Source organism: Platichthys flesus, chromosome 11 (assembly GCF_949316205.1).
Source record: "Platichthys flesus chromosome 11, fPlaFle2.1, whole genome shotgun sequence".
NCBI classification, from domain to species: domain Eukaryota; kingdom Metazoa; phylum Chordata; class Actinopteri; order Pleuronectiformes; family Pleuronectidae; genus Platichthys; species Platichthys flesus.
This window is the reverse complement of record NC_084955.1, coordinates 25,020,002-25,038,268: the sequence shown is the minus strand read 5'-3', so window position 1 is coordinate 25,038,268 and position 18,267 is coordinate 25,020,002. Positions and strand designations below refer to the sequence as shown.

The 18,267-nt window shown below is 46.1% G+C and overlaps 1 protein-coding gene across 1 annotated transcript in view; it reads right to left on the bottom strand.

Moving 5' to 3' along the window:
- si:ch211-113g11.6 (uncharacterized protein LOC559008 homolog) overlaps positions 1–15,143 on the bottom strand; it is a 31,118-nt gene extending 15,975 nt beyond the window's left edge. Inside the window, exons 1-6 of the mRNA XM_062400260.1 lie at positions 14,922–15,143; positions 8,956–9,095; positions 6,687–6,749; positions 2,622–2,717; positions 2,198–2,303; positions 116–223 (exon numbers count right to left, since the gene is read on the bottom strand). Coding sequence (XP_062256244.1) covers positions 116–223; positions 2,198–2,303; positions 2,622–2,717; positions 6,687–6,749; positions 8,956–9,095; positions 14,922–15,000 — 592 coding nt within the window. The 5' untranslated portion in view covers positions 15,001–15,143. The remainder of the gene's footprint in view (positions 1–115; positions 224–2,197; positions 2,304–2,621; positions 2,718–6,686; positions 6,750–8,955; positions 9,096–14,921) is intronic.
- Between the last annotated feature and the right edge of the window lie 3,124 nt (positions 15,144–18,267).

The window sequence follows — 18,267 nt, the reverse complement described above, 5'->3', positions numbered from 1 at the left end:
CGGTGAATGCTCCGCTCCCTGTGATGGTGATTTACTGTGAGTATCACCCACCAGCTCCATATTCATTAGTCTGAACCTGCAACGCTCTCTGCGTGACTCCCGTCCTCCTACTCACTCAGCAGCCAAATGTTCTCGGTCTTCAGCAGCTTCTGGGGGCCAAACGTTCGGCGGATCGAGCCGGCCTGACCTCCCACCGACGACATCGCCGAATACAGACTCCCATCTGAGAGGAGCGGAGAGGAGGAGGAGGGTGAGCAGTGGGCAGAGGAAGAGAAAGGCAGACAGTGAGTGTGATGGATGGGAACAAGGGTTCAGAGGGAGAGGAGCAGAGACAGGGCTGAAGACGGAGGAGAGGAGGACACGGGGAGAACATTAAACACAGAGGGACTGAGGGATTCTGCCTGTGGCCCACGAGGGAGCAGACTGAATAAAGAAGCAGCTGAAGAAAAGGAAGGCAAGAGCGAAGAAGACATCAAGGCTGAACAGCTGCCTGCATCGATGAGCAGCCACCGATCACCCTGCTGGAGCTGGTTCTCCGCAGCGATGCAGAGAGGAGCCGTTCCAAACCGCGGCAGCACCATCTTAATTAGCACTGATTGTTATTAGAAAGCTGCTCGAGTCGAAGGAGCGGGCGGCTCGTTGCCTCGGGAATCGATCCCACGTCTTGTAAAAGCATCCTGCAGCGCCAGCTAACCTCTCTCCTTTAGTTCTGAGCGTCTCTACAAACAGTCCATCTGCGTTATGTGCCTGAACAAACAGCCCCCCCCCCCCTTGTTGTGCACTGTGCTGACTGAAAGGTTGGTTTGGTTTGGAACATCTTGTTGAGCTGATGAGGCCGTGCAGCTGCTCAACAATCACTCAATCAGAAGTTCCATCGTGCACAGGGAGGAGGCCCGAAGGTCTCACCTGGTGGATCTAACTCCAAACAGATCAGGAGCTCGATTGGGAGGTTTATTCAACATAGATGGTGCAAATGATCACCTTCATGTGGCAAAATATACTGATCAAGTCTGCTGGATATCATAAAAGTTATTCCACTTGGACAGAACATTCAGAGCCTCCACTCCTGCAGGGAGAAAACAGAACCTGCAGGGCACATACAAGATGCATGATCTTATTTTAAAGAATCGCTTGTCTGATTCAAAACCACCGGGACAACCTCAGAATCAGCTCCTTGATTCTCCGTGTTGTGTTCCTTTTAAAGGACGTTGTTTGTTTGTTGTCTCGTATGAAAACATTTCACATTTCTTCCATCGTCTCTTTTCCCTTTTGCATTGAACAGTCTGTGAACTTCTCCCTGGATTCTTTGTGTTTGTGCCGTCAGTTGCATCACAGACACTTTCCCTGTGTTTTTCATGTGAGTGGCAGATGGTGGACTTTGTGCGTTTGGCACCGGGGTTGGTGTGAGTCTCTGGTGATGTTGCACTTGACAAATCACATGTATGATCTGAAAAAGCACGAGAATAAAGTCCCTGTATGGATCTGTTGGATCTGTTTCTGATGGTTTCTCTGCTTCTAAGGTTTGTGGGGAAACCCCCGGGGCTTTCCCCACATCATTAAAACCCCCAGTGACTTACATTTAAGTGGGACTGTAAAATTCTTTCAAAATGAGACATTAACGTAACTCAGCAATGATATAATAACTAAAAAAATACAAATAGAAGCTTTCCTTCAACCTTAACAATCATTCATATAAAAAAAGAGACATAAGAGAGACGGAGGTGATGATTGAGGTCTTGTTGAGGTAGAGCACATTCTGATTAATTAACATCTGCTGAAACATCTATCATGTGGAGGACTGGCTCTTCACTGGGCTGAAGGACTTTAGATAACAGCATCGACTCATTTGCACGTTCTGAATAGAGAGCGATCAGAACACACGGCTCCGGGGAACTCGAGGCTCACGAGTGTCGCTCGGCTGCTCCTCACACAAATGAGCAAAGGTAAGATTCTGAGTTGAAGGTGGTTTGGTTTTCTGACATGGAAATCCTGGCTGGGGGGTGGGATGCTGCTTTTTGTTGGTCTGTCACGATGGTAACAGTGCAGCCATGTCATTGACTTAATCTTTTGTGCGATGTAAAACCACCAAACACTTGATTTTCAACACGGAGGGTCTCGATGACCCAACGTGTCCAGCTGCTTGTTCTGGATTAAAAGACCTTTTCCTTCACAGCCATGCACGTGGTGTATGTGTCACCTGCAGGCAGGCTGATGGACTTCTGGGACGGGTAGGGCGGCGAGATGTCCGAGGCCGAGGCCATCTGCCCGTTGCCCTGAACGTCCGTCAGCACGGTGTCGTTCACCTGCAGAGGGAAGAGAGACGCTTTAAATCCAGTTCATCACAAGAGTCTTTATGCACAACACGTATTACAAGGTGTTATTTCTAATTTCAACTCATCACCAGGAGGCACAGCTTCATTACTGAGTGAAAAACAACTCCACAGACTTCATTTAACCGTGAGAGGGAAGTTAGCAAATAAATAAATAAGCACAAAGAGCGATTCCTCTGCAGATGGATCAGGCTCGAGGTGAAGCCGCCGCCGCAGCACAGCATCAGAGGGGAATGTTTAGGGTCCAACACGAGGCAGCGTTTCAAGGAGCTGATCTTAAGAGCCTCTCACCAGCATCCAGCACCTCGGGCTCCCGGCGTTCGTTCCACACGCGATGAATGTGTCGTTCACTTTCTGAATGACTGTGATGAAGTTATCACACTCCAGCTGCGAGAGACAAGAGAGAACGAGTGAGACAAAGGCAGAAGGGACAAAGGCAGAAAATGAAGTGGTAACAGGACCGGGGGGGGGGGGGGGGGGGGGGGGTTGCAGGGAAAAATCCACACAGATTGGGAGAGGGATTAAAAAGATGCAGAGAGACAGAGAGGCTAATAAGGAGGAGTGGGGGGGGGGGGGGGAGGGGGTGGAGGGTGTGTGGAGGAGCGATTAGAGAGGAGGAGACTCTGCATAAAGGGAAAGACAAAGCCAAGACCCAGGGATTGAGAAAACCAAGGTGGGAATAGAGGGATAGAGAAACACAGCGAGATGAAAAGCAGGATTGTTCAGAGAGGAGAGGGGTTCTGAGAGAACGCAGTGAGAGGTGTTGGCAGACAAGGTTTAGCACTGTAACACTTAATATACATCCGTTACTCATTGAGCCCAGACTGCTTTCCCCAGGACATCACTGAGCCGAGCATGAAATTGAATACTAAGTGCAACCTTAAGGGTAAATCCTGGGTGCAGGTACCTTTAACACAACCGCACACAGGGCTCCAAGGAAAAACAATCAAATCACGCAGCTCGATGGAAAACGAAAGCCGAACACAAATCACTAAATCCAAAAAGCTGCACCAGCGCTTGTGTGAGTGTGTAGGTGGACATGTAGGAGGGAAGGTGGGCAGGAGAGTCCTAGTTATTCAATTCTGTTTATACAATTTGAATCTTCTTTCTTCGTATATTTGAGACTTTCAGTTTTGGACATTTGTTTCCGCCCAAGCTGTCCCGGCTGCGTCGGGGGCTCGTTGAGAAGACTTCGGGTTAAACTGAGGTTTCAGACGGACGTGTTCTACCCAGAAGCTCTCGGGGCTTCTGAAGAACAGTGCAGAATAAATTACAGACACAGAATCAATAAGAATTACATCTATAGCTGAGTTTCAATCGTTCAGAAGCTGCATTGTAAGATTAGACTGTGCCACAGGCTTCTTCAGGTGAGTCCTTCCATTTCCAAGTCTGGATCCACTGGGCGGATCCCTCTGGCACCCACAGGTCCCACCTGAGCAGCTCACGGTGCAGGAGTGGGTCAAGCTTTGTGCAGTTCACCAAAAAACAGGCAAAGTCCTGTGACTAGTCCTCTAGTGAGTGAACAGCTTCAATCCTCCGTTCTCTTCCAGTGGGAATTCTGAGGTTGGGCTTGTAGAACATCACAGTTTCACAGTAGGACGATGTTCCACATTCATATCCCTGAAGTTCTCTGTTATAATAACTGTACTCACCATTTCAACCATGTTTTAGTAACGTAACACCAACCACACCATAACCCTGACCACCAGGTTATCCAAAGCAAGAGAATTATTAAATGTGTTCGTATCAAGGTCACATTACTTTTCAGAATCCTTCGGATTCAACATTCTTACTGAGGCATTAAACAACAGCTGATATATAAATATATATATATTTGAATCTCTTGAGACATTATGCAACTGTTCACATTGGCTGTGTGCTGCCCTGCTCCTGAGGAATGTAACTGCAAAGAGGCTCACCTGTCTTCTTCCCTGATCTCATCTTTAAAGCCTGGCGGTCATTAAGGATGAGGACTAGTGGTTCTTAAGTCAGATTTACCTTTTTGCATTTGCTGTTTGTGTCTCTTCTTGTTGGTTCAGCTCTAAAAACCTCTGCGTGCTCTGGACGAGCTCGAGCTGAGGAGAACAGACAGTTACCCAACACTGGGCCTTGGGGATAGTTGGAAATACCATCAGCGTGTCGGCTCAGGTGTTCTCTGCTTCCTCCTGTTCACCTCCTGTCTCCAGCTCACACTCTGTGTCTGTCTGTCCCTGAAGGACGCTGCCTCACGTCCTTCAGTCTCCTTCCAAGAAGCATTTTGCTTTACTGGGGGAGATTTACTGCTTGCTTCTCATTTTGCACCATCTGCCGCTGCCAGACTCTCTGGAACCTTCAGCGGTGTTTGTGCAGAGAAGAATCTGCCGTCTCTTCTGTTTCACAACCACAGTAACACACATGCACACAACGCTGGTGGGTTTCAGCGTAGACACGGTCGACCACGATGAGGTACTGGTCCAACTCAGAGAACAGGATTCCCACCGTCATGAGCAGTCATCACTCTTTCTTTCTTTTTAAACCTCTCTTATCCCGCCTCTTTTAAAACAAGTCTACACATGAGACAATTCTAAAGGAGAATTTAAGATTCAAGGAAATAAAGAATTCATGCATCACTGTTCAAAGACGAGGGTCATGCAGAAGCCGGCTATCAAGCTATAAAGAGACATTGACCAAATGATGCTAGTGAATTAAATATGAGTCATAGAGTGACATTGAAAACACTTCAGAAAATGGGCCCTTAAAACATCACACCCTGATGAAGAACCCAGTCCAGAAGATGAATCCTGGTTATTCACTGCTGGGGGAATTCCTGCCTGTCTGATGTGTGGAGTGAAAACAAGGCCTGTGAATCGTTCCACTGCTTCAAATCAAAGAGGACGATGTGTGAGGGCATTAAAAGGGACTTTGGCAACGAGTAGCCGGAGGGGCATCGAACCAAAACGATGGAGGATTTAAGAGGGTTCTCACAAAGTTGTTGTTGCTGTTGACTCAGGGAATCAGAAAGTCTCGGGGGCCCCGGTTGATTGGCACATGATGCTGCAGACCCGACCCCAGGAAGAAGCCAAGAGAGCGACTTCATTTCAGTTTTATATCTCGTGAAGCCAAAATGTTGCTGCAGCATTCCTCTCTGTTTCTAGCATATAGCATGAATTAGCTCAGAGCGCTAACTTGGCTTTGTGTTAAACAGCTAAACCTGATTTCATGAACACAAATCTTAGATACAAGTGAATATACTTAGATTCCATAAAGTTTAATATCACTTAAATCCTCATATAAACACAGAGAGATTCTGGTTTTGTTGGTTTCAGGCTGTAGAAAAATAGAAAGTTATTTATCTTTCTTTTCTTTGCAAAATGCAAAATTTGACCCTGAGTATAAATGGAGAATTAGTTTCAGTGATGTAGTTAATTCCGTGTCATTATACAACTGCATCAAAGTTGATGAGGAAATTAGTCATTGGTGTAAAATTATTAATAATTTTGTTTTGGGGGATTCAAAGTTCAGCCTTTTTAAATTCCAAGATTATCAGATTATCCTGCAGAGGCCCAACACTTCCTTTCATATGAATTTCTTTATTTTCTTTAAATTAGTATTAAGCTGCTTTTCTTCTGACGGTTTAAACACTCGCTTGTTAAATCCTCGGTGGAGCCTCGTGGGATTATTCATTGAAATTATCCACAGCTCACTCGTCTGGATAATGTACGATGTTTGTTTTGAGATAAGTCCGTCTCCTGTGTAATTTGATCTCATCTGCATCAATTAGCATTTTGTATGTATTAATTTGTTACCTCGGCTAAGGAGGTTGTGTTTCCAGCCCCGATTCCAGCTAAGTTAAGAGGAAGCATGCGACACATGTCGAGAGGAGAACCAGGTGTGTTACTGGTTCTCCCTCTCCGTCCCACCACCTCCACTGGGTCACGGGGGAATCCAGAATCGGGCTGAAACTCCTAATCCATCTTCAGGAGCGCCCCCTGCAGTCTCCTCAGCTCGTCCAGTCAGCTCTGACTCTTCTCATAGAGTGAATGATCAGTTCAGGTACTTATGATGAGTCACTGCCTCCATGTCCATTCCCTGGATATTCAGAGAAGGTCCAGGAGCCGGGATCAGGAGGGGAAACTGGACCATCTTTAATCTTGATGAAAATCAGACTGACATCTATGAGTCTCTGCAATTTGCAGCTTCATTAGAATTACTGCAGATGATGTTATTTACTGCAGATGATGTTGATGATGATGAGGGACAGGATGAGGATGATGATGATGAGGAGGAGGAGGAGGATGAGGAGGAGGAGGAGGAGGAGGAAGAGGTTAATGCCGTGCACCGCTGATGGAGGTGCTGACAGTGAAGATGTGCTTCTACCTCGAGTGGCGCAGCCTTTGCCTTGCAGGTGTCGATCGCAGTCTGATCGGATGCCGCTGGGATCTGTGGGAGGAACAACGGTTTAGTTTGTGCCAAGTTCTCTCACACAGTTCGGTTTCAGCAGGAAAACAGTGACCCTGCTGAACCACAGAGAACCAGCCGTCCTCTGAGCCAACACCAGGCAGTGATTCCTGCTTTCACTCAGGTTAACATTTAACAATCCCTGATAATCATTTCTACAATCCTCTAAACATCTGCCTTTTTTATACATTTAAAATGTACATCCAGTAGTGTAACACACACACACACCAAAGTGCTCTGAACCCAACACTACTCAAGCCTCATGAGCAGTGAGAACCATCACAGGTATCTAATGCAGCCCAGCCTCTGCACACAAAGCAGAATCACATGTTACAAGGTCAACATTTGTGTTTTCCTCACAGCAGAGGTTTTCCACTTCAGTTGGCCCTGAGCTGCGTTTCCCACACATGCACCTTGTGATTGAAAGTATAAATCCACTGTTATCACATCGTCATAAACATCCATCATATTCTGACTTAGATTAAGGTTTGAAAGCATAAAGATGGATTTACGAAGCTGCCACTTCTAATACAGGATGCTCTGCTACTTTCAGATCCTCGACACTCGGATTGCCAACAAGACTCGACTGTTTGAAACGTCTCTACGTCACCATTCTTATATATCAGAAAACATCCACAAATCAAAGGTGCTGCTGCTGGAGTCCTGACATTAATAACTCAGCTTTCCAACGAGACACATTTCAGCCAAACTTAAGAGCGAAGTCACTGCTTGAATAATAAAATCTCCCTCTGCAATAGGTGAATGTTAACGGTTGAAATAACAACCTGACAAGACGTCACTAACAAACCATTAAACAGTAAAACACTCTCAGCGCCAAACACATCACCAGTCACTGGTTTTCCACCAAGAAAAAAACCAAAGCTGCAATCATTTCAAATCAGGAGGCGTGAAGCTGTAATTTGAACGAAACAGCAGGTTCACTGTGTCTTTAATCCGTCAGGTGAGTCGGAGCCAACAGTGTGGACCACACGCGGAGGAAGCCTGAGCCTGTGTTGACATCATTAGCTCAGTGAAAGTGTTCTCTCCTCACAGAGGAAGAGCTGCAGCTTCATTAATGTATGCATGACCCGGCCTCCTCACTGGATCTCAGCTGCACCGAGGGTCGGCAGCGGGTCGGTCGACTCATCCCTCAACGTCCTCTGATTCGCGGCTTCGCCCTTAGAGCGGGGGGGGGGGGGGGGGGGGACCCAGCAGCAGAGAGAGGCTTTACTTAAAATTTAGTTACTAACTTTCTGTAGTAGAGAGTTATCTCTGATTTAAGCACAAAGCACATTAATCTAATTTTACATTAGACCCACACAGGTGGACCGTTTACGTTATTCTCAAAATTAGAGATGAAAAACCATCTCTCCATCCGGTTCCCTCCATCTCAGGGAGTTCTACACATTCCCCATCTCCGCCTGATGGATACAGTCCTACAATTGGGATGTTCCAGATGTGGGAGGAACCAAATCAGGTGCAAGTACCACCTCAACTGGATCCTTCCAATGTGGAGAAGCAGCGCTGCATATGAACCATTTGAAAGAAATCTCTCATCTACAAAAGAAATTACTGAACAAACACAAGATCTCAGAGGAAAGTGGTTGATATTTACCACAAAGAAACAAATGTCATCGACCGCTTTATCTGTATTTCAGAGAATTAGTTTAGGGATATTCTCTACCAATATTATGATTTGTAACCAGGAGTAAATGGACGAGGCTCAGCAGAACCACACCGGTGCTTTGAGTCACTCCACCCGGCTGCCAGGCTGCTGCTTTGAATCACACACGAACCAAAGCAACTGACCAAGGTGTAAGTTGTCCCACTTCAACATCTGCTACAGGACAGTGGGGGGGGGGGGGGGGCGGTTGTTGACCCTCTGACGGATCTCTAATCCTGATTCGAGTCTTCAACATTCTGCTCGCTGCCACCCATTCTACCAAGCAGCATAATTCTTCAGCCTTTCCAAACATTGATCAGCTGCCAAAGAGGATTCTGAAGCCGACTTGAGAACTTGGCAGCGTTTACTTTGTGGTTGGTGGCTTCTCTCGACACGGCAGCAGCAGCAGCAGCAGCAGCAGAGTGGATTCCCAGTTTTAAAAAGGGACCGTCTGAGATTCAGTCCCTGTTCAGAACATCCCACTGGAGCTCAGAGTGTTGGTGGTCTGTTGGAAGCAGAGCGTACCTGCAGGTCGCGGACGCCTCGGTCACTGAACGTCAGCTCGTAGATCATCGCCCGGCCGCCCACGTACAGCGTGTCACTTCCCTCCGGGTGGTACATGCTGATGTAGTTCTCAGGTTTGTTGAAGTGGAACCTGGAAGGCTCTGTGGGTGAGAAGTAAAGATGTTAGAGGAACAATCAAGAGCTTGAGTTCACAGAGTATTCATTTTTAAAACCAGGAGGGAGCTCGTACTCATAGAGTGGAGATACATTAACCGGAGGTCAAAGCATGAAGGTCAAAGTGATCAAGAGTCTCGAAGCCCTCATTCATAGCCCCCCCCCCCCGCTCTGACACTACTGACCTTTGTTGTTTTAGATCAAACCTCCACAACACCTGTGCCTCCATCTAGGATCTGGCTCGAGTGGTCGAGGGAAAGTGCGTCTGGTGGAAACGTGAATATCTCTGAATGCCACTGGGATCATGTGACGGTGAATCCCATCACAGACGCCTCCAGACCACTGACTCAGACTCACACTTTCCTACACTGCAACTGTGCTCGGACCCACAAATATAATCAAATGTCACAACGGGAACTTGAAGACACAATCTTTAAAAAATGAATGTTATGTATTTATAAGCTTCTGGCTTTTTAATGGGGCCATTGGTTTGTCCTCCAGAGACATTTACTGGAATTAACTTCCATTTGAGACAAGCATTTTTGAGTAGTACTCATAATAATACACTTTATTGATGTGGCACTTTTTAAATATCTTTAACTTTTTTCTGCTTCTGTTCTCACACAGATCATCGCTTTAGGGAACAACTGAAGATTTAGTATGTTTTTTTTATGTGGATATAAAATCTTCCATTTTCATTTACTCTGACCGTGTAACATAAATACTGACGCTTGCAATAATTATGAAGTGTTACCTTTATAATGAAACCAGGATTATTACACGGAGATATCAACCATATTGAAAAGGCCAGATTTATATTATTGGCACAATCACCAATCTCTGCACCTTAGAACCGCACGTGCCCATTACTCTCTTACTGTATATATTGTTGTTCTATATTGTTGTTTTTATATTGTTGTTTGTAAATTGCACCAACCACACCAATGCAATTTCCTGTATGTGCAAATATATATGGCAATAAAAATAATTCTGATTCTGATTCTGATTTAAAAAATCGAAAGGGCAGATGACTAAAAAGAACCTCGGCCACATAAGCATACAAAATCATGTGTAACACAAAAAGAAAACAAATAGAAACAATAGACAAATGAATATTTTATCAAACCACCTCCTTGTTTTTCTGGCAACAGATGATAATAATGTTTAAAATGATTTTCCACAGACACTTCATGATTCTACTATAAAGAATTATCTCCAAATGAAAGATGTTTCAGTAGAAATGAGCTAATGATGTCTAAACACCTCGTTCCTGATATAAAGAGGAAACCAGTCTGACAGCCGGACTGGGATGGAGCGATGAGCACTGGTACAGGTTGCTACCCAACCAACTAAGTTTCTATGGAAACTGGGGCCGCTGTTATTGGCTTGAATCTGATTGATGATGATTTTGACTTCTCGTGTATCAGAGGCAGCAGAAGGAGAAGCTGTGTGGCTGATGTCTGAGGTACGGCTTCACAGTATCTTCACTTTGCTGCGTGAAGATGATGAAGAGGAGTCGTCTGGAGCTGCAGAGCCCACTGAGAGGCTGATATGAATATTTGCTTTGGCAGATCATCCGAGCCGGAGGAAGCTGCTGTTGATTCAGTGACAGAGAAAAGGTTCATCTCCTGATAGACGCTCGAAGGAAGTCAGGAACAAAAGCTGAGCAGAAAATCGTGCCTGGATTCAATCCACACGAGGTGGGAGAACTTGAGTATTGTGACAAATCAAAAAACATAATTACATTATATTAAAACACATTCTGGGGTCAATGGATTACAATCTGATCAACTATGTAAACGCATCCAGGACACAATCGGCTCCTGAGCGCCTTCGGAGGTTTTAGATCAAATGTTGCGGCTCTTCAGCTTCTTCACCACACTGGTCCATCTCATGCTCCATCGTCCCTTCACTCGTGAACCTGAGAAACGGCTTCACTTGGGGCAGGAACTCCGACCCTGAAGGATCAATCCACTGCTTTCCAGTAGACAGACCTCGGACTCAGAGGTTTCCTCCCGACTGCTTCAAACTACAAACTGTCCCAGTGTGGACTGGAGGTCACGGCCTCATAAAGCAGAAAGAACCACATCCTCCCAAGTGAAACACGCTTCTCACTACGGCTGAGTCTTGAAAACCTGTCCATGAAGATCACCCACGGAACTGGAGACCTTACGGAGTCCCACACCCACTGGGAACTGGAATCCTCTGCACGAAGGTTTTCTATATTTCCTTTATAAATCTTTCCAAGTTCTATTGATTTGAGGATGACACGTTCATAATTTAGCAAGGCAGCTAGCAAGTTAACACAGAATGGATTTTGATGAGTCACAGAAAATTGGACTGGAAGAATCAATGAATGCGTCCAAAGGTAAACTTCATCCCAGAGAATCAGACCGGTCAGACGATTTGAAAATCTCTAGTGGAACAGAAAGTAAAGACTTGTTGGGAAATGCCTTTTCTCTCTGTGACCAGACCTTTGTTTTAACACTAAGACACTTAATCATTGTTTCTGGGCGAAAGCCTTGAATTTTCAAAAGGTCAGCTTTTCAGTAACCAAGACAAACGGCCTTGTTTTCCAGCTTGTTTTCACAAAAGAAGAAATAAGACTTCATTAAAGTCGCGGAGGTCCTTTACCCTCGGAGGAGCGTGTAATCCTCCAACACTTCCACCGACCGAGTGTGAAGACACTAAATCCTAATTGCACAAAATGCGCTCATTAGAGAAAAGTAAAGCACAGATGTTATTTTAACAATTTTTAACAACAGTTTCTTTTTCTTTTGGCAGCAGCAAGTAATTCGTCAGCTGCTGTTTTAGTTAAAAGAGACCGTTCACTGTAAAGTTGTTGTTTTAGAGCGACCCTGAGGTTCTCCGCCCCCGACGTGACAGGAAATCTCCCTCAGACTCAGGGAACAGTTCTGTATTGATGTGTTCAGGCCTCAGACCGAGTGCTGCTGCACACGGGAGGATCACTGAGTCTGATCGACTCATCCCAACGATCACAGAAGTGTTTCTGATCGATCATCTGGCCAAACCATCCTGTAGTGTGACGGGTTCACACACATGATCTGAATGTCACTGGTCGAACTGGAGCCTCAATGAATCTGAATTGTCAATATCAAAAACACTTTGTTAATTACGATTCAAATTCAGGGGGGGTTGTGTTATATGAAAAGAAGAGTGATTGGGCGAGTGAGCAGAAACCCACAGGAGCCAATGGGAGCGAGCTGGACAGGAAGCGTCATCAACTGGGTGACATGCTCGGCTAAAGCCTCTGGTCTCCTGCACCAGGGGGGGGACTTATGGAGTTGTGATAACGGTGTGAGTCCAGTTGTTCGTGCCACCGGCTGACGTCCACCTCAGCTTTGGTTTATTTTCTGTAGTCATTTACGATCACAGGTTGAGTTGTTCAAACACCAAGATTACAAAGATGAAGGACTGGTTAGCTGGGTCGACGTGTCTGTGGTCTAAGGTTTGAGCAGCAGCAGCAGAGAGAGGAAAAACACACGATGGCTGAACTTCTGATGTTTTGACGCAGCTGCAGATTTGAAACTAGCCTGAAGGTTTTTGCTGTTGTGTCCCTGGCTTCTGTTCTCATGATCTCGTTAGCTGCAGCGGTTTCCATGTCCCTCACATGTCTGTCTTCTAGTCTCTGATGGGTTACCTGTGATAGTCTCACTTTGCCTTCCTCTGCCTTTTGATGTAGCTTTAAAAGTAATGGACACTAGACACACACTTTCATTTCCACTCACAACATACATCACCAAATCCTACAAATACCAATCTTAATAGCGTCCCTTTTCTTTACTCACGTTTACTTAATGCAACTCGTTGTCACTCAGCAGAGTTCATATCTACGTTACTTCTGCTAGCATCACCACTTCCTGTAGAGGACTTCCTAAACACACGGTATAAATGACCTTGTTTCCAGTTGAATATGAATGTCAGGACACTGGGACGACACCACAGGAGCAGAACTGAGGCATGTTGTGTTTTATCTGTTGGTTTATAAAGATTGAAGCTCTGTTGGTGAACTGTCCCTTTAACCAAGTGAGACGCCGGGCGCTGTCTGTGGTGCTGAAACAGACTCGGCTCCTCAAGGCTTCTTTGTGTGTGTATGTGTGTGTGTGTCTGTGTTTGTGAGAGTGTGTGTTTGTGTGTGTGAGTGTATCGCTCATGTTGTGGGGACCACAGCACCCATACGGTACATCATAACATTTTAGGCTGAATGTTTTAAGGTTAAGTTAATGGTTAAAGTTAGAGTAGGTCTCCAGGAAATCAATGCAAGTCATGGAGCCATGACTCTGTGTGTGTGTGTGTGTGTCTGTGTGTCTGTGTGTGTGTGGTCCAAGTATTACTCATTTTATTTGGACTTAAAATCTGGTACCATTAGGTGAGGACAGGTTTTAAGATTAGGTTAAGATAGAAGTAATGTTAAATTAAGGCTAAGGGATAAGATTAGGAGATTGGTAATATGTGTGTGTGTGTGTGTGTGTGTGTGTGTGTGTGTGTGTGTGTGTGTGTGTGTGTGTGTGTGTCTGTGTTTGTGTTTGTCATAACAGGCATGTACAGCCATAACCGTGGACTTGTGTATCAGCCCCTTTGATTGATATGACACGCACGTACGGCCGTCATCTTGTTCTGTGTTCATCCGGGGGGAGGGGGAGGGATACAGAAACGGAGAGGTTAACACACACACACACACACACACACACACACACACACACATTATTGATTGCTGAATACATTAGAGACTGTGTGAGGTGTAAAAATGCGTGAGTGGAATAGATAACTAGGAGCCTTGGAATTTTCCATTCATGGCTCCCCCCCTCATTTCCTCTCATCCTCTCCCCTCTGCTAGAATATGCGTGTATTCGTGTATTCGTGTATTCGTGTATTTGTGTATTTGTGTATTTTTGTATTTGTGTATTACTGTATTTGTGTGTTTATGGCGGCTGCTGCCCTGAAGCGACCCCCAATCTCCCCCCGGAGCGGGACTCCTGCTGCAGTGCACAGCCGCTGCCGCGTCCCGCATTGCAGCTCCGCACAGGACGCGGGCGCCCCGCTGGAGGTGTCCGCCTCCACAGAGTCATATATCAGGGTGAAGTGTGGAGGCCACCGCCTCGCTCCGTGCTGTGGGGGGGCGACGCCATGTTCCTCCCGCAGCCAGAGGACGGGCTGCGTCCTAAAAGAGCGGCTGCGCTGTTACTGCGCTGTTTCGTTGCGCACGCACGGAGGTGAGGGACAAGGAGGGACGTGCGCCAATTAGAGCCTGAGTGTCCTGATTGAAACGCGCGTTGAAGCCTCGCAGCGCACGCGCCTGAAGTCAAGTTGTCTCAGAGACACAGAGAAGACACGAGTTGCACAAATCACATCAGGATGATCCCGAGGAACGAGCCGCCTGGAGACTGCTCAGCTCAAACCCTGAGGACCAGACATGATGCAGCAGGACGAGGCTTCCTCCAGATGCTCATCCTGATGGATGCTGTGAACATGTGTGTGTGAGTGAGGGGGGGGGGGGGCTGAGTGGTCGGTGCGCGTAATTTACTACTTGGTGAGTGGGGGTAGGGCGGGCGGTGTTTTTAAGAAATGAATCCAGGAGTGAGGTTTTTATCTGATCGTGTCTGTGCATCAGAAGAATCAAAAAAACAAATGGCTGCATCGCGTCATGACTGAACTGTCACTCTGCTCATCCATCAGCTCATCCATCAGCTCATCCATCCTCCAACACACTCTCCTCACTACGGAGGAATCAAACATCTGGCTTCCTGATGGAACCAGGACATGATACCAGAGGGAGAACCGCAGCTTCTTACCGTGCACGACAAATTTCAGCCGAGGCGACTTCCCGGCGGTGACCGCGGCGACGAGCGCGAGCAGGATGAGCGACTTCATCTTCCTCCAAATAGATCACAAACAAAAGATATCCTCCTTCCTGTTCCCGTGCAGCCGCCTGTTCGCTCCCTCCCGTTCCACCGACCGACCAACCGACCGACTGACCGACTGCTGCTGCGTCCCGGTACCGTCCTGTCCGTGTGCTCTGCCGGCTGCTCAGTGTGGAGGAGTCGGGGGGTATCAGGCTCCACCTCGGAAACAAGAGGCAAAGGGGAGGGGGGGGGGGGGCGTCAGCAGGGGCGCAGCTATGAGGAGTGGGATTTCAAAATAATAATAAAAAATCCCCAGATCTGGATTAGAGTCCCAGACGCGTCAGACCTGTTGATATCAGACACATTTGTTTTTTCCACATGAATCTTTCTGCTCCTTTAAAACCATCATCTGATCCTCGACTGGTTTCCACAGTTCAAACTGGTGCTTCCTCTGCCTGTTGTGTTGAATCTGCTCTACACACACCAGCTACATCAGTAACACGTCAATGTGCATTTACCACAACATCTACTCCTGTTCCCTCAAACATGTGAGAAGCTGCCGGAGCCTGAAGGAACATCTCACGTTTCTGTGTACTCCCATACAGACCATCATACCAGCAGCCAGTGATGCTGTGGTCCCAGCAGCTGCCTCCACAGTCATAACGTCTAATGTCTAATCAATACGTGTCAATAAAGCCCGAGAGCAACAGGAATGAATCAGCACTTCTCCTCCGCTGCGTTCGCTTCTGTTACAAGTTAATTGACTCAAATTTGAAAAATGGAGTCACTCTTACCTGTTAAAGCCTCTAGGTTGAAGCAGCAACACAGATGCTTACAAAATTGCTCTCAGAGTGTGTGTGTGTGTGGGGGGGGGGGGGGGCGGGGGGCACCATTTCAATCAGCATCTGGGTTTCTAGTCATTTGAGAATCATCATGACCCCAGATTCAAAGAGAGGAGAGACAGTCCTGTGTTTCCGCCAATCAGAAATCACCACACACAGAAGGTGGGTCGATATCAAACCCCCCCCACACACACACACACACCTACCTTTTTACAAACCCTCTCTAACACCTGAATCCTTGAGTTCAGACCTCTGGGGGAGACAAGTTGTTGGATCTACTCTACTTTGTCAAGTTGTTCCCACTTAAAATGTCAAGTTAAATGAAGCTCACTGCATATTTCAGTACAATTAAAACAAGTCTGATTTAAATATTCAATCAGTTTGAAGCTTCATCCGTAGAGCAGCAGCATTTTCAAACTAAAACAAGCTCTGACCACACGTACACCCCGTATCAGCTCTTTCCTCCTGGTTACCTGGTTAAGCCCCTCGTCCTCCTCTTCCTCTTCCTCCTCCTCCTCCTCCTCCTCTTCCTCTTCCTCCTCCTCCTCCTCCTCCTCCTCCTCCTCTTCCTCGTCCTCTTCCTCTTCCTCTTCCTCTTCCTCCTCCTCCTCCTCCTCCTCTTTCTCTTCCTCTTCCTCTTCCTCTTCCTCTTCCTCTTCCTCTTCCTCTTCCTCTTCCTCTTCCTTCTCTTCCTTCTCTTCCTCTTCTTTCCTCCTCCTCCTCCTCCTCCTCCTCCTCTTCCTCTTCCTTCTCTCCCTCTACCTCTTCCTCCTCCTCCCCCTCCTCTTCCTCTTCCTCTTCCTCTTCCTCTTCCTCTTCCTCTTCTTTCCTCTTTATCCTCCTCCTCCTCCTCTTCCTCCTCTTCCTCCTCTTCCTCTTCCTCTTCCTCTTCCTTTTCTTCCTCTTCATCCTTCCTCCTCCTCCCCCTCCCCCTCCCCCTCCCCCTCCTCCTCCTCCTCCTCCTCCTCCTCCTCTTCCTCTTCCTCTTCCTCTTCCTCCTCCTCTTCCTCTCCCTCTTCCTCTTCCTCTTCTCTGTCGACAGATGTTCTAATAAACTCACGTATTGAACAAAGAACCACTGAGGCTCGTTAGTAAATCATTTTATTCACCAGTTTGAACACAGATTCATTAATTCACTCATCTTTCATCAGAGTCCGAGGACGAGAGGTGACGGGAATCGACTCGATGAACTCTCCTCTCATAAATCTCTCTTAAAGACTCATGTGCTTCCTCCTCACGCTGATGTTTCCAACTATTTTACTCCTTTAATAATGTTTATTCTAGTTTCTTATCTCTAACACTCTTATTTCTGAATTAGTGCTTTATTGATGCAGCCCTTCCTATGATTTGTCTTTAATTTTAAATTTTCAACTGGATTGCATGTTCCCTGCTTCACTTTGCCACAGACAGTTAGTTTAAATATGGAGGGTCAACCAGTAAAGTTAACTTTATTAATTTGTTTGATTGTTTATTAATCACAGTTTTGAGTTAATTGCTTCTTCTATCTCTCGTCTCTGTTTTCCTAACCTCAGTGTTCATGGGGATGAGATCGTTGTGATTTGAGTGTTTCACAGACAACATGAGGTCATTGCACAGTGACGTCATGTTGTTGATGTTTCACTGGGAGGTGCAGCACTCGGGTGGAGCCGCTCCACCACTGGATGGCAGCAGCAGGAGGAGTTTCAGTGTGTGTGAGGATTTCACCTCCTTCATGGTGACAGCAGGGATCCTCCGTCACCTTCAGCAGCTCCTGCACTGATGAGCTCCCTCTGGAAAACACTTTCTGAGGGAAGTCACCCGGCGTGCTCCCGCCCTTTAAACACACAGATTAAGGAGGAGTATGAATGAATTAATTTTAATCTGTATCCAGAGCAGAATAAATCAGCATTTTGTACATTATTTAAAGCGAAGATCTGACATGCAAACAAGTCTGTGAAGCAGCAGATTCATGAATATTCCAAACAGCCTGATCAGGAAACAGGATGAATTAATAATGTCTGACTGTAAAATGTCAAAACCTCTAATTACAGACAGAAACAAGCAGGCAGCAAAACAGATGGAAAATAAAAAGTTTATGATCTCAAATTAAAACTTGAATCTCAGTAGAGCTGGAAATTAAAGTCCCCTCAAATTCAATCAAGCTGATTGACACCTGTCCTCTAAATAGATCTGATGTCTCAACAACAAGACTCATGAAAGATTTCATTGGAGAAAAACACACGAAGGTAAAGGAAGTGATATAAATAAAATAACTACTTTCAGGATCCAATCAAACTGTTTAATTTATGTTCATGTTAGTTTATGTTGTGACCAAGACTTCTCCCAAGATTCTTAGAAATCTGTTGAATAGTTTACAAGTTTTAAACTTTGCAGACGTTTTTCTTTGTTTTATGCATTTGAAAACTCTTGAGTAGTGCAGACAGCTAGGACAGTGGGACAGTGAGGACAGTGAG